Consider the following 15,804-nt stretch of genomic DNA (forward strand, 5'->3'; position numbering starts at 1 on the left):
TCCCAGCATCCCATATGGTCCCCTGAGCACCGCCAGGGGTAATTCCTGAGTGCATGAGCCATGAGTAACCCTGTGCATTGCCGGGTGTGACCCAAAAAGCAAACACAAAACAAAACAAAACAAAAAAATTCCATGCAGTATGTTTGTTTAAGAGCATATTTCCCAAACTACCATAGCTGAAGTGTGTCAGTTAGTCAGAAGAGGCTGCCGTGCTATGGTCAAAAAAATGAGTTAAGTAACCTCTAGCCCACATAGGGTGGCCTATGTAATTCCTGGTATGCAGAGCCAGAATAACATCCAACATCACAGCCTTGGATCTTTACACAGTGCCACTGCCAGGTTGGCTGAAAATCGCCAGTCGGAACCCTCTGCCTTCTGAGCACGGTTTCACAATCCCCCTCACCTCCCATGAATCTATCAATCAATTAAGCGATTAACGTATGATCAGTTCTTGCTCTGGATTTTGCAATCAGTATAGCTGTCTCCAGTTTGGAGATTCATTATTCTGAGATGATCCCATATATGGTTCCACATATGCCACTTCAATGTAAGTTCTCCTTCCTTCTTCAGAAAGACCTTGAGAGAAATGGAATAACTGCCTTAGCCCAGGTGTGGCATTTTGTTCCTATTTGTTTGCCAAGAACTACTGAAATGATATGAATAATTCCAAGGACCTGGGAAGTACATTTGTCACTTTCTTGGGTAGAAAGGAAGCCAATGGATAGTCTTGAGGTCATTACTAATTTGCCTCCAACAGTGTATGAGATGACTTTAAATGACACAGAGATAAACTTGAAAATTTTCTGCTTTTTTCACATATTTGTGAATTATGTAAGCAGCATTTCAAGGATTTATGATAGGGGTTTTATGTTATGTAAATTTGTTGAGTTTTAATCACAGAAATTATACTATTATCATAACAACGGTGAGAGTTGCAAATCAATGTTGAAGGTTTGAGTAAATATAACCCGAAAATAACCACTCCAAATTCCCATTGTTTGTATAACCTCAGCAAATGGAATATGGGGTGGGGCCAAAGAATTTGCCTTTTTTTTAAAATTTATTTTATTGAATCACCAAGTGGAAAGTTACAAAGTTCTCAGGCTTATATCTCAGTTATACAATGCTCAAACACCCATCCCTTCACCAGTGCCCATATTCCACCACCAATAAAAACAAAAACAAAACAAAAACAAAACCAAAAAAAAACAGTATACATCCCACACCTCAACCCCAACCCCTCCCCGTGCGTGAGTGATAATTTCACTTCCTTTTCTCTTTACCTTGATTACATTCCAGATTTCAACACACAACTCACTATTGTTGCTAGAGTTTCAAAACAGACTCACTATTTTTGTTGGAATTTATCCCCCAAGAATACAGCTCTATTAACAAGGAAATATTTGATAATAAGTTTTCCACTGATGAGAATGAAGAGATAAAATGTTGCGCAGCCGCAGTAGCGGCCGCGCGGTTTACAATTTCTGTATTATAGTAATTAAGTCCGCGGAGATTTAAGTTGGAAAATGAATCATTTCCCTTCCTGGAACAGCATGTAGCAAAAGCTTAGTTCACAGTCTCCATACATGGGTGCAAGCACTTGCTGGAACCCCAAAGAATTTGCCTTTTATCAAGTACTCCATGTGGTTCAGTAATAGATAATATAAATTTACATTCTGGGGTCTGGAGCGATAGCACAGTGGATAGGCCTTTTGCCTTGCACACGGCCGATTCCTCTGTCCCTCTCGGAGAGCCCAGCAAGCTACCAAGAGTATCCTGCCTGCATAGCAGAGCCTGGCAAGCTCCCTGTGGCGTATTCGATTTGCCAAAAGCAGTAACAAGAAGTCTCACAATGGAAACGTTACTGGTGCCCGCACGAGCAAAATCAATGAACAACGGGATGACAATGCTACAGTGCTACATTCTGGGAGAGATTGTTTCAGAGAACTATTACTCTTCCACTCTTAAAACTGGAGAACCCTGGACAGAGTTTGGAAATAATGGTGAATACTCAATTCTCCCCCATCCCCTATTACCTCACCCAGACACACACCTCCGTTCTCTTCTGTTCTTTTTCCTTTTTCCTACTCTTACTACTACATTGGGACACTGGCAACAAAAAAATAAGGTTTTGTAATGAAACATTAGACCTATCAATCTTTTTGCATTGTTTTTCATGTTTCTTATTCAGACTGGTTATTGAGCTCTTCAATAAAAAATAAATTGATACCAACAGAGATTGTGCTGTTTTTATAGTCCTTCAGTTGGCTAACATTCTTTATTTTTCTTCATTCATTCTTTTCAAAAGATTATTTTATTTGGGTATTTTTATTGGGGATTATCACCTTATTTGATAGTGCTCAGGACTTCCTTTTGGGTCTGTGTTCAGGGGTTACTGCTGACAAGTGCTACAGGCCCATATGTGGGACTCAGAATGACATAGGGTTGGCTGTGTGCAAGGCAAGTGCCTTAACCCAGTACTCCTCTCTCTATTGTCTTCATTCACACAGAGCTCAGTTTACATATTTTCCTCTTTCCCAAACTTGCCAAGAAGTCTCTACCAGCTAGGGTGGCTTTGGAGTTCTGATTATTCAAATTATTCTTGTTTCGTGTGTGATTATTAATAGAAGACTCTTACTCTAAAAATATGTCCAGTTTGGATGAAAATTATTGTCATTCTGATCCAAAGAGTGTACTTTTTTTAATTTTATGACCTAAATGACTGATTTGGTCCTAGAAATTCTTCTTTACATTGTTAGGGGCTAAAGTTTCCTGGTGTAGCTAAAATATTCTGTATTAGTATTTTACAGACATTTCATTGGGGGTGATATTAGATTTTCTATTGGACAGAGAGAAAGGTAGGAGAACAAATAGAAGAGTTAAAGAGAATAAACAAAGCAATTGCGTTGGATAATGAAGGATAAATGAATATACATTTTGAAGAACCCAAAGGAATTCATTATTCAGGCATGGACTATAAAACACCTTAACCTAACATGTAGCTAGCATGTAAAAATGAAAATGAATCATGTTATGTAGCTGGTATTATTAACTGGCATTCAAGACATTTACTCCCCACCCACAGTGAATGTTACAATTTTTTAAAAATAATCTTAACACGATAGTTGTAATGTCTTACATTTCAGATCTATCATGGGATTCAAATTTGTACTACATAGTTATTTAGAATTAAGGTTGTAGGAGAGGAACCAACTATTTGTAATAAAATTTGTAGATGGCACATTTACTTTTTCCAGAATCCTAGCATCTGATAGCACATATAACAGCTGCCATTTACTTTACCACTTAGTTACTTCAGTTCTGAATAAAAGTAAAAGAGGATTCCAAAGGTATATCATGTTTAGAGCAAGCATTAGGTCTGTAGCTCATCAGACTGGCTTTTAAAATATGCAAGTGCCTAGAGAGACCACCCCAGGTTAAAAGTCTCTAAATACTTCAATGTTGCTTACTGTTAAATAGTGTTTAGAGTGTGTTATCTTTTGTAGGCTTTGGAAATCTAATTATTTATAATATCTAGTGACATTTACATTTTGTTAAATATACCCTGCTTGTAATATCTTGCTTAGGAAAATGTCTGGCTCTTCATTTGCTTATATATAAAATGCAAAATACCAGGGCAGCCTGTGTTATCTTTTTGTTGTTATTACATGACTTTAGAAACGTAATTCTTTAGAGTAGTACTTATCCATTATTCTTTAAAATGAGAGTTATCATAGTTGAAATCATTTGTTTAGCTTTAACTTGCACCTATCAAGTTAGATATCTATTGAAGTGGATTGGCACTCTAAAATAATACCATTCATTTCCATGCCAACAGTTACAGTGTTTGCTTTAGTTTTTGAGATTGATTGAAAGTAGACTGTAAAGTTGACCTATTGTGTTAGCTTATTTACACAAACACAGGGACTTGGAAAATAAACTCTGTAAGTGCATAGCAGTTGAATTCTAAAATATTTCACATCCTGAGTTTTTCAATACCTGTTTCACTGGAATCTGTTGTGTCCAGAATCTCAACTTTGCCACAGTTATCTTACCTAGGAGAAAATGACTTCATGGTTTAAGTCTTCTTAAATTTTAGGTAAGATCTATGATTTGCTTTTATTATTTTTTTTTAAAAAAGGCTTGAATCAAAGAATTTGCCTTAGCAAAATAATTCTTTAGTTCCAATGCGCCTACCAAACCCTCACAGTAAACATGAGTTAAAAAGACATTTCTAAATCGCATCCAGCACGAAAAGGTTACATACCCCAGGTAAAACCCCTCAGAAGCATGCAAACATGAACACAAATGAATGTTGTAAGGGGATGATGATGAACAGGTCATTGAAAATAAACTGGTACTTGCTCAAGGGCTTAATCTAGAGTATTAAAAAAAAAAAAAATGTCCTCCCCTGTGAGACATCCTCTGGGGCTGCAGATTCTGACGGGATCAGCCTCCGAGCGCCCAGGCTCCGGGCTGACCGCCCCCTCCAGCTCGGGGCTGCCGGGCCGGGCGCTGAGTGACGCGGGCCGGGGCCGCGGGGAGGGCGGTGCGCGCGGGCACGTGGACCACAAACACTTCCTAGAAACAGCGAGTCGGCGCTCAACCCTGCCTGAACTTTCCCTGTAAACACGGCGCGCTGACAGAGCGGCATCCCCGCTGGGTGGATCCCGCCACTCGGAGCGGGAATGGCACTTCTTGTTTTTAATTAGCGAGGTGAAAGGTGAGTGAAAAGGAGCAATTCGGCAAGTCGGCGCAGGAGGCTTGACTTTTCTGAGGCTTCAGGGATCCGAAGAGCAGAGCGCCAACGGGCTGGATCCAAGGCAGTTTGCCTGTGCTCCGGCTTGGGTGTTGGATGGTGATTTTTTTTTTCTCCCCCTCTGAATGAATTTCTTGCAAGAGTGACTTAAAAAAAATAAAAGAAAAGGAAAGAAAGAAAGAAAGAAAGAAAGAAAGAAAGAAAGAAAGAAAGAAAGAAAGAAAGAAAGAAAGAAAGAAAGAAAGAAAGAAAGAAAGAGAGAAAGAAAAAGAGAGAGAAAGAAAAAGAGAGAAAGAGAAAGAGAGAAAGAAAGAGAGAAAGAAGGAAAGACCAGCAGTCAGTTTCTTCCCGAACCTAGAGGTGGACTTCGTGAAGCCAGCTTCAGGCGGGGCATGGCTGTGAAGACGCACGCCTTGGAATGCCCCCTGGCACCCGGCTTCTAGATCACTGTCCGCAGGCAGAAGAGGTCTCCCGTAGCCCGCGACAGCCTGACACATGGCACTTTGGGACTGTGCTCTCTGATGACAGCGCGTTCGGTTTCTGACAAAGCCTCTCCCTAGCACGCCGCCTCCTGAGGGGAGTCCTGAGGCCAAGGCAAAGCCGCCTGAAAGTGAGGATCTGCCGCGAGCTGGCACCAGCGGGGGCTCAGCTCGGCAGCATGGCATCGGCTGGGCACCTGGTGCCCTTGCTCCTGTGTGTCGCGCTCCTCCAGCTCTGGACCGCGGGACACACGGCGGATACCACTCACCCTCGCTTAAGACTGTCACACAAAGGTAGGTCGCCCAGGAGATCCTTTTTTGCCTATACAATAACATGATAAAAAAGAAAGGATGAAAGTCATGGAACATAGATCTGTGGTCTTCCCAGACCCTTCAAATGCACCTGGAGAAATGTATTGCAGAAGGGACCTGAGATCCTGAGTACCTGTTATGAACAGGTTATATTTACCGCACCTGAAAATAGTGCACAATTGTATGCCAACTTGGAGCTGTTGTTTTTTGTACACAGCAGCTGTGCGCTTGCAAATACGAGGTTTTATTAATGAGAAGTTCACTCAGGGCACACACAGGAGAGGGTGGGAAGCAGGTTGTAAAAAGCCCAGAGGGGATGAATTCATCAAGTTAGCAGGGGCTATTGACACACCAATCAATGTATTATGATGGGAGATGAGCAGGTTGTGGAAGGGCTTTAGAAATTGAGGTGCAATTGGTCTTGTGCTTTGTTGTGTTCATTGATGGGAGTGAGAGGAGAACATTCCTAAGGAAGAAAATGAAAAAAAAAATGTCACGTGATTAAAATGACTAATGACAGATATAGATTCACTTCTAATTGAGTTAATTAAAATTCTTTAATGCAACGCAGAACACATTCATTTTTATCAGCAGTTCTTATAAATTGTGTTGATCGAAGGATTTGATACTATTCACTAATATCTATTTTTGTCCCTGTAAATTCATGTGCTTTACTAAAGACCTGTCTCTCCGAGAGTGGTTAAATATTTTATTCTGCAAGTATGTCTTTTAAAGCACCATTTAGTCATAAATAAATGATTAAAAGATAGCTTTTGCAGCAGGACCAGTAGAGTCAGTCATAAATAGGCTAGTGATTCTTCCTGTAAACAACAAACAAAACATTTTGGAAAAAAAAGTGATTTTGCTGACTTCAAAGAAATTTGGAATAAACCTTCAGGAAAGATGAAAACCAGGAGATAGATAAGAAAACATGAAAATTACATAAGAATTATATTTCAGTAGTGCAAGTTTTTAAATTGGGCCCCACTATGTAAAGAAAAAATATATGTATTTAAAGTATAGGTGTATTATTTCACAAGGGGAAACAAAAGGGAAGCCTCACTTTTATATGGCACAGTTGTTCTTATTGTCTTTTTTTTTGGAGAGTCATCATTTGATTTTGACTGTAGAAACTTATCATTTTCTACAGAATAGGCAAAATCTATGAATATTTTCTTAGTTTAAATAAATTGACTCTAGCATTACCCAGTAATATAACGTGAATGCAAGAAACAATTTGACACTAGATTTGTAAAGCATCTAAAATACAGTACCTAGCATTACAATAAGATATTTAAGATGATATCCCTTTGTCGTATCTAAGTTACATTGCTAAGTGTTATGACAAAGTATATCAAAATGTAAAAATGTGATATAATAGAGTATGAACAAATAATGAAATCATAAAAATATTATAGTAAATGCATTGTTTTTATGGTCTAGCTAAAGGGTTAACTGCCAGTTTTGACAAACTAACATTCTGCTGTGCCTAGTATTAACCTTTTAATGCCTCATTATTAGGTTACTTTCTTTTTTCAGTTTTGATATATGTTCAAAGATGTTTCATTGTACTATTTCACGTGGGAGCATTTAATTTGGTCAGATTTTATCAAACCTCTAATGCAATTAAATGTGTTGTATAATATTGTTATCAGGTTCATCTTAACTGTCTCTTAATCAAAGGAACTGCAACTGATTTACGGTTATGATAAATGATGGAGTAGAATGCTGGTATCTATGGGTACACCAGACTGAAAAACATCTTATTCTCTAGCTTTTCTTAACTTTCAGATTCAATGGGACTAGCTAAAAAGTTGTAACATGGACTTACATACAAAGACAATGAAGAAATATCTAAAACGTGAAGAGCTCTCATGTGAGCATGGGGGGGGGCATAGTACAGTGAGTAGGTTGCTTGCCTTCCACGTGGCGACACCAGTTCGATTCTCAGCACTGCATATGGTAACCCAAGCGCCATCAGAAGTGACGCTGAGTGGAGACTAAGCCTGGTGTGATTCAAAAGCAAAGTTTTAAAAAGTGTGCAATTTAGTTAGTAAAGTCAGACAAGACATGAATATCTTAGAGGCCACCTGAAATGGAAAATGCCTCATACCCCACAGTTATAGCATTAAAGTAATATTCTGTGCTATCAAGATAGCATGGACTGCCATTGACCTCTCTATACTCTAGAGTTCAGTGGTACCTCACCTTACACAGGTACCAAAAATCTAGGGGTAGGGCATATTTCAGAGCTTGGTATCTCTGAAATTTGAAGATGAAATGGTCTTAAAATATTTTGTTATCTGATATCAGCAATGGTATTAGTAATTTTCAGTAGTGAGTGAACTTGATGACTCATATTATGAATGAGTACATGACTATTTAAAATAAAAGTTACTAGATTAAAGTAATGCAAGCAGATCTATATTGCTTCCTGATTCCCATCAGAGGAATTCAGTTGGATCCCTGAAGATGGATTCATTCAGGAATTTATTTTGTAGGAGTGGTATGGTGCATGGGATAAGAATAAACATTAAAATCAACAGCAATGACAAAACCCCTTTAACTTTCAAGATGGCATTTGGCACCATAAGACTTGTCTTCTCCTAAAGAAAGGGAGAAAGTTTCAGAGTAATCTATAAAGTTTTATTTAAATTATATGAAACCATATAAAAATTTTCAGAAAAAAATGTATTAAGACTGTCCTTTGCTTTCTTCTTGTTTCTTCATTCAGGCATGTTCTGAAACAACTTGAAATGAAGAGGCCATTAGGACTATAAGGGAGAAAAGGCAGAGGGGAGTAAAAAAAAGGTAGAAAGTTGGTACTATTACAGAGATTCTTCTACATTGTTTCCCACTCTCCTCCGATATTACTCAATAGAATAATATTCAGTTCCCTTCTCTTCTTTCTGAATATTAATGCCCTTCAAATATTACATTTGAATATGTAGGTTACATTAACTGAAAGCAGTTATATTAACTGAGGGCAAGCCCAATGGCTCAAAAGATAATTATACTTTTTAAGGCAGTGCATATATTTAAGTGTATTTTATAGATACACAGTATATTTTATTAAAACATAACAAAAATCAAAATGTCATATTTGCCCACTCTGAAATGTATTGGATTTTGGGCATACCCAGCTTGCTTGGGAACTATTCCCAAGTCACTGCCTAGGAATTGTGTGGTGGCGGGAATGAATCCTAGGGCTCCCACACACAAAATACGCACTCGAGGCTTTTGAGCTATCTTCCAAGACCCAATAATTTTTATTCAAGATTGAATTTGAGGGGTAGAGAGATAGTACAGGAGGCAAGGCACTTGCCTGGTTCCATCCCTAGCATTACATATGTTCCCCCAGCAGCTTTATGCACATAGCTAGAAGGAGCCTCTAGCAATATTAGGTGTATCCCAAACCCTCTTTTTTTTTTTCTCCAAATAAAAAATATATACTTAAGTTGTGATTGACTCCATAAGAAAAATATATAGCCGTGTATGAATTATGGCCAATCTTGTAGCTACTGTCCGGAAGAGGGTAATATTGGTCTGATTAGTACAAAATATGATATTTTACTCCAAGTTTTTTCTTGAAAATAGCTGTGATGTACATAACTAATATGAAGTAAAGAAAGAATGGAGGGCATGGAGTTCTGGTGGATCAGTCACATACTTCTATTAATGTCTATTTTCTCCTTATCTCTTACCATCCTACATTAAAGAGGTTACAGAGAAGGCAGATATGACTTTCTTGATAATGGAACTTCAAGAAGAAAACTACAAGTGAACAAGGCCCCTTGTCAGAAGAAATCCCACTGCATGTGGAAGCCCCATAAATTGAATCAAGGGATCTTGGCAGTTGAATAGGTATTCAAAGTTTCAGTAAGTTAAGGCGTGAGTGCAGAAACCAATAAATATGACTGCTTAAGTAGAAATGTTCTCCCAGGACGGTTTGTGAGGAGACAGCTAAATAAAGACATAGATATGACAGAAGATCAGTCCTAAAATATGTTGACAGTATATATGTAGATTTGAGTTGAATATATAGCCATGTATAGAGAAAGTAGGATAGTGTTAATTACTCAAACTGTTTTTGAATATTATAACAGATTCAGAGAGCTCGGAATTTGAAGGCAAAGGTCTCTGTTTTAATTTACTCTTTTCTTTATAATAATGTGAGTTGTCCCTACTTCACTTTTCTTCATTTGAAAATATAGTATTAATTCTTTTCCTGTATATTTTGCTGTGTTATGAAAGACTTAAATAAAACATCAATGAAAGCAATTTATAATATAAAAAATGTTATTAATGTTTCTCTTTTTTATGCTTTTTGGGTCACACCTGGTAATGCACAGGGGTTACTCCTGGCTCATGCACTCAGGAATTACTCCTGGTGGTGCTCAGGGGACCATATGGGATGCTGGGAATCGAACCCAGTTTGGCCACGTGCAAGGCAAACACCCTACCCACTGTGCTATCACTCCAGCCCCATGAATGTTTCTTAAAGATTGATGCATTTGAGAAGATCCAACAACAACAAAACCACCTGAAAGCACTTTATAATCTAAAAATTATGTGATTAACATTTCTTGAAGACTAATATAAATTGAGAAGCTTATTAGAAAGCCTGTCCAAAGAAAAGTCCTTGGGAATGGCATGACTTTCAGTATCAGTAAGGTTACTGCAGGATTATAAAAAATGTTCAAAAAAGACTATTATCCATGGTCAGGGAAAACAAGGGCTAGGAGGACTGGTCACTCAAGTGTGTGTGAGGCTGAGGGTAGATAAGATAGAGAAGAAAGCAGTATGAAAATAATAGCAGGGAATGATCACACTGGACAAGATCTGAGTGTTAGAAGTAGGTGAAGGAATACTCTTGATAACATTTCAGTATCAATATTGCAAACCATGATGCTCAAAAAGACAGAGAGAGAGAGAGAGAGAGAGAGAGAGAGAGAGAGAGAGAGAGAGAGAGAGAGAAGTGCTTGCCATAGAGGCAGGAAGGGAATGAGAAGTATGTGTGTGTGTGTGTGTGTGTGTGTGTGTGTGTGTGTGTGGTGGGGGGGTGATGAGAGAGAACGGGGGACACTGATACTGGGAAATGTGCACTAGTGGAGGGATGGCTATTAGAATTTTGTATGACTGAAATCTAACAGCTTTGTAACAGCTTTGTAAGGGTCTATCTCACAGTAATTCAATAAAAAAGTAGAAAGAAAAGATTGGAATTTGGTGGAATATAAGGTTTATCCTGATATATAATTACCTTCAAATTTTACCTTCCATACCTTTGAGTTCTAATTATAATAAAGTGAGAGATGACTGCATCATTTTTCAATTTTCTTTAGAAAATTACAAACCATGATGGTTTCTAAAGAAAATTGATTTTCTTTAGAAAATCTGTGGACAATAAATGTCTATATAATCATGAATATAGCAATTTATATACATTCACCTTATACCACATGTTTATATATTCCTCTTTGCATGAAAATAGTTGAAATAAGATTCGAGAAGGGTACAATGATCAGTAAAAGTTCTGAATAATTAGAACTTACTTTAATGTCTTAAAAGGAGGCTGTGGTATTTCTTTTATACCCATGCACTGTAGCACTGTCGTCGCTTTGTTCATTGATTTGCTCAAGCGGACACCATAACATCTCCATTGGGAGTCTTGTTGTTACTGTTTTTAGCATACCGAATACGCCATGAGTAGCTTGCCAGGCTCTGTCATGCAAGCAGGATACTCTCGGTAGCTTGCCGGGCTCTCCGAGAGGGACTGAAGAATCGAACCTGGGTTGGCCAAGTGCAAGGCAAATACCCTACCCGCATAGCAGATAAAAAAAGATGCAGTAACTGAGCCAGTTTTTCCTAACCCAGATCATAGCTTTACTTCCTCAATGTAACTCGGCATTATCAGTAGTGACATTAGTCACACATCTCATGTGGTTAGTAAACAAAAACTGGTCATAAGGCATGATTCATAAGGAAAGTAGTTAGACAGAACCCAGGAGTAAACACTGACCTTCATGCCTAGATCTCCAACAGGGAGAGTCAATGAAAACTAGGTGGTGGTTTTAAAAAGAAGCATAAATTGAAAAAAAAAAGGCAGTTGTGTAAAATAAAGGAAATTACAATAGGTTTTGTTGAGTTTGGTTTATTCGGAATACGCTTTCTGTGGATGAAGTCAGTGTAAAGACTTTAGAAAGCATTGTTGTTTGTATTTTTTATATTTGTTATGACAGCTATCACTTGTGCATCACAGAGGAACATCTGGATATACAAAAAACCCTGAGTAGACCTATGAATTATTTAGTTTTTAGTTGGATACTGGGAATTATTGTGGGAACATAATCATACTTTAATATAGAAATATAGTGTAAGGCCTGGAGAGAGAGCTCAACAGGTTGAGAGTTGAGAGGCCATTGCATGCAAAAGGCCTGAATTTGATTCTCAGTACTGCATGGTCTTCAGCAGTCCCCAAGCATAGACCAGAAACAGCCCCTTTCCACTGCCAAGTATGTCCTTCTCCCTCACAAAAGAACTATATGAGGAGGTCAGATTAGGAAAAGTCTTACATAGAATTTTAAGTGAAGTAGACCAAATATGGAGTGAAAGAAAAGTTCAATGACATAAAACCACTTGGTAAAATTTTTGCGGTCAGTATTCTATGCAGTGTAGAAAGAACCAATATTTATTATTGGTTCTTGACTTGTTAATATAATGCAAAGGTCATGTAACAATGAAATATTCATTCAAATATTTGTGACCGAACTGTTATTTTGCTGTCTGTATCAGGTTTTTCATTTGGCTTAGGATATTGCATAGACAGAACCTTTCTTTCTGTCTGTGATGAGATCACTTGGTGGCCTCAGTTCTGTGACCACATAATAAAGCACCAAGTCATCAAATTGGCCATTGCAGGTGATATTATTAACAGTCTACTGAGTAGGTTTTATTTTATCAAAGATATCTATTGGAATCATTGTTGAGAGTTCTTAGTGGGAGAGCAGGCAAAGATTTACTCCTTTATCTTTGTATGTAAAACCCTTCTGTGGTTTAGTAGAGGAATTTAGTCTACGGGAATTCAGAAATGGCACTTATCATGCATGCATGCCCCTTCATACATAGTCACCACAATGTTAAAGTGGCCTTGTAAGTTTAATCTTGGAGAGTTTAAACAATACCTAACTGAAAATTTTCCATTTAAAACATTTCCTGAAAGACCTAGAATGAAGATTTAAATTATTTTATTCATTTTAGTAGACAGGGTTACAATGTAATTAGTGCAACATCTGAGACTTTGGAATATTACATAAATTATACAAGGGATTATGGATTTTTTATTTTTTATTTTTATTTTTTTTTTTTGCTTTTTGGGTCACACCTGGCGATGCACAGGGGTTACTCCTGGCTTTGCACTCAGGAATTACCCCTGGCCGTGCTCAGGGGACCATATGGGATGCTGGGATTTGAACCCGGGTCGGCTGCGTGCAAGGCAAACGCCCTACCCGCTGTGCTATCTCTCCAGCCCCGGGATTATGGATTTTTTAATAGCAATTTCCTTTCTGCAATTTTGTCTTTAGGAAGTTTTAAAACATATAAGGGAAACTATTTCTTAAGTTTAGGAATAATACTTTGTACTTACGCTTAGAATGATAAGGACAAGACTGAATATAATATAGACTGGATTTTCTTGAACTGTCAATGAAAAAATCATGTATTATTGACACAATCAAAACAAGAGTTGAGTCTATAATATTGAGAGAACATTTTTTGTCAAATAATGCTAATTTTATAAACAGAAATTACTGTGGAATTGAAAAGTTGACTTTATGTGCAGCTGGTGATGGTGAAAGCAGTTGACTATTCAATTTTCAGCTTAACTTAAGTTCAAATGCCTAAAGACAGGACATTTCCACATATAGTTCATTGTCTTGATAATCTGACTCTATAACTGATGTAGAGAAGGAACAGAGAAATTCAGGACTTGTTCTTTCTTGGGACTTAAAAATATATTTCCATTTCTGTCACTGCTAGCCAAACAGATAGCCCTGCACTCTGTTAAATGACTTGCCTTGTAATTTTGGCATGTGCAAACACACATACACACAAAATATAGCCCTTGGTGATATTAAACTCTATTGCATTCTAATTTCAATGGTCTAAAGTTGATTAGATTTTGGATAAGGCATACCTAAATCTCATCTTGCTTCTGGTTGTATGACCTGAGCAAGTAAATTACCTTTTCTTACTTTCAAATTTCTCATCTTAAAAATGAGATAATAAGTAACTTGCAGAAATCTAAGAAAATTGTATGATATAATGCAGGTTAACCGAAATAGGTGTTATATCTTTATGTCACTTTTCACAGGACACTCAATGAATGAGTACAGGTTAAGAGAGAATTAGTCTACATTAGGTTTCTTTATTTCTAAAAGCAATTATGAGTTAATCATTAACTTACCATTTAAAATAAGAGAAGATCTCTAATCATCACATGGTTTGTACTTCAAAGCAAAAACTTTATTTCCTGCACTTATTTGAATAGGTGGCTACTTGGTGTTTGTTAGTTACTATGGAATTATGTTGTTAATTTAAGGAAAGCAGGAACTTTATCTGATGGCACCTTGGAGACAACAGACCAAAGCCATTAAATAAACAAAAGGTTCTAAACAAAGTAATGGTAAGACACAGCTTTTTAAAGCACAATAGAATTAACATTACTGAGGCCAGACTACACTGTCAAAAGTTAAACTAAACAGAGTTCTATCAGCTGCTATCAGCCTGGCTGTTTGTTTTGAAAGTGAAAGAAAGCCCTCATTCTTTCTTCAGCATGAATAGGTAAGATATCAGCTTGGGGTGCTTAGTAGGTGTTCAATAAACGCTCATTGAATGGCTATTTTGTAAAACAGAATATTTCCAAACAAACTATTTCAGAGCTAAGGAATGAAGATGAGGAGTACCAAGGGATCCTGAACATCTGTATATGGCTGCTTTGGTAAAACAAAATTAAAGAGAAATGCCAGGACTCTTTCTATCCATTTCCACTTATTCCTTTCAGTGCAACATTATTGTGAAACAGTTGTGCCCTGAGTGCACACACACCCCCCCCAATTATGCTCTGGACATATCAGCCATTTTCTCTTACTCTATAACCAAAGTGCTTCTTTTGTAAAACCCTCCTTTGGATGTACCTGTTATTCCTGGGGGAATCATCACAGCCCTTCTTCCCGCTGCTCTGCCACTGTCACTTCATTTTTTTGTCTTTCTGTGATGTTTTTCACCATTCTTTCACTGTTCTTTCACCCTATTTGTTTTCCAGTTAGATATTTTATTTCTTTCCCACTGAAACTGGAGTGAAACATTTCATTTCTTTTTTTTTCCCTGATGTATTTTGGAGGAGAGGTCTAAATCAATGAATTAAAAAAAAAAAAGTTGAGCCTTAAATTTCAAAAAAGTGGTTCAATTATACAAACTTGGCTTTCTAATTTATTGAAGTTCATACCTTAGGAAATGTTAGATAATTCTGTAAATATTAATATTCTGTAAAAACAGAATATTAAACAGGTTGCTAGCCATTTGATCAACTTGCCCTTTCTCTGTATTGGGAATCTGATGCAGCATGAATATAGGGTTGGAAATTTGGAGGGGAAGAAATTAAGACCCTGAACAGAGGAGAACAGCACCCTCAACCAGTCCACTCTAGCTAAGCCAGTATATCTTATGGTGTTTTCAACATAAAGACATAGATTTCTATGCAGCTCCATCTCTGAGTTTCAAGTTTTAACTTGTCAAAACAAGACCACGAAGGGACTGTTAATATGATAGGAGAGATATTGAAGATTGGACACAGTGCTGATTTTAGTACAGGATTCAAGTGCGATAAATAAATAGCAGCTAAGAAGACAGGAATTAAAAAGGGTGAACATAAAGGTCATCAGGAGGCATAGACCCTTTTACTCCTGAAACAGTTTCCGTAGAAAATGGTGAGGCACTTCTTCATCCTCAGCAATGGAAAACAAATTACCTAATGCTTCCTTTTCAGCAGGTCTGACTTTAGGGGAGAGACTCTCCAAACAATAATAGTGAGTTTTGTTGAAATATTGTATGCAATCAAAGTGAAAGTAAAGTGAAATTTATTAGTTACACAGGCGGGGGGGGGGCTTAGGGTGGGGGGGCTTGCGGCGTGGGGGTGTTTGGGGTGTGAGGGGGCGGGGTGGAGCTATACTGGGATTCTTGGTGGTGGAATATGAGCAC

The 15,804-nt window shown here is 37.7% G+C and overlaps 1 protein-coding gene across 1 annotated transcript in view; it reads left to right on the forward strand.

The window, feature by feature from the left end:
* Nucleotides 1-4,519: 4,519 nt before the first annotated feature.
* The window catches only part of SEMA3E (semaphorin 3E), a 241,595-nt gene continuing 230,310 nt past the window's right edge, over nucleotides 4,520-15,804 (forward strand). The window contains exon 1 of the mRNA XM_004602144.2: nucleotides 4,520-5,532. Coding sequence (XP_004602201.1) covers nucleotides 5,418-5,532 — 115 coding nt within the window. The 5' untranslated portion in view covers nucleotides 4,520-5,417. The remainder of the gene's footprint in view (nucleotides 5,533-15,804) is intronic.

This window comes from Sorex araneus, chromosome 1, assembly GCF_027595985.1.
Source record: "Sorex araneus isolate mSorAra2 chromosome 1, mSorAra2.pri, whole genome shotgun sequence".
Taxonomy (NCBI): Eukaryota; Metazoa; Chordata; class Mammalia; order Eulipotyphla; family Soricidae; genus Sorex; species Sorex araneus.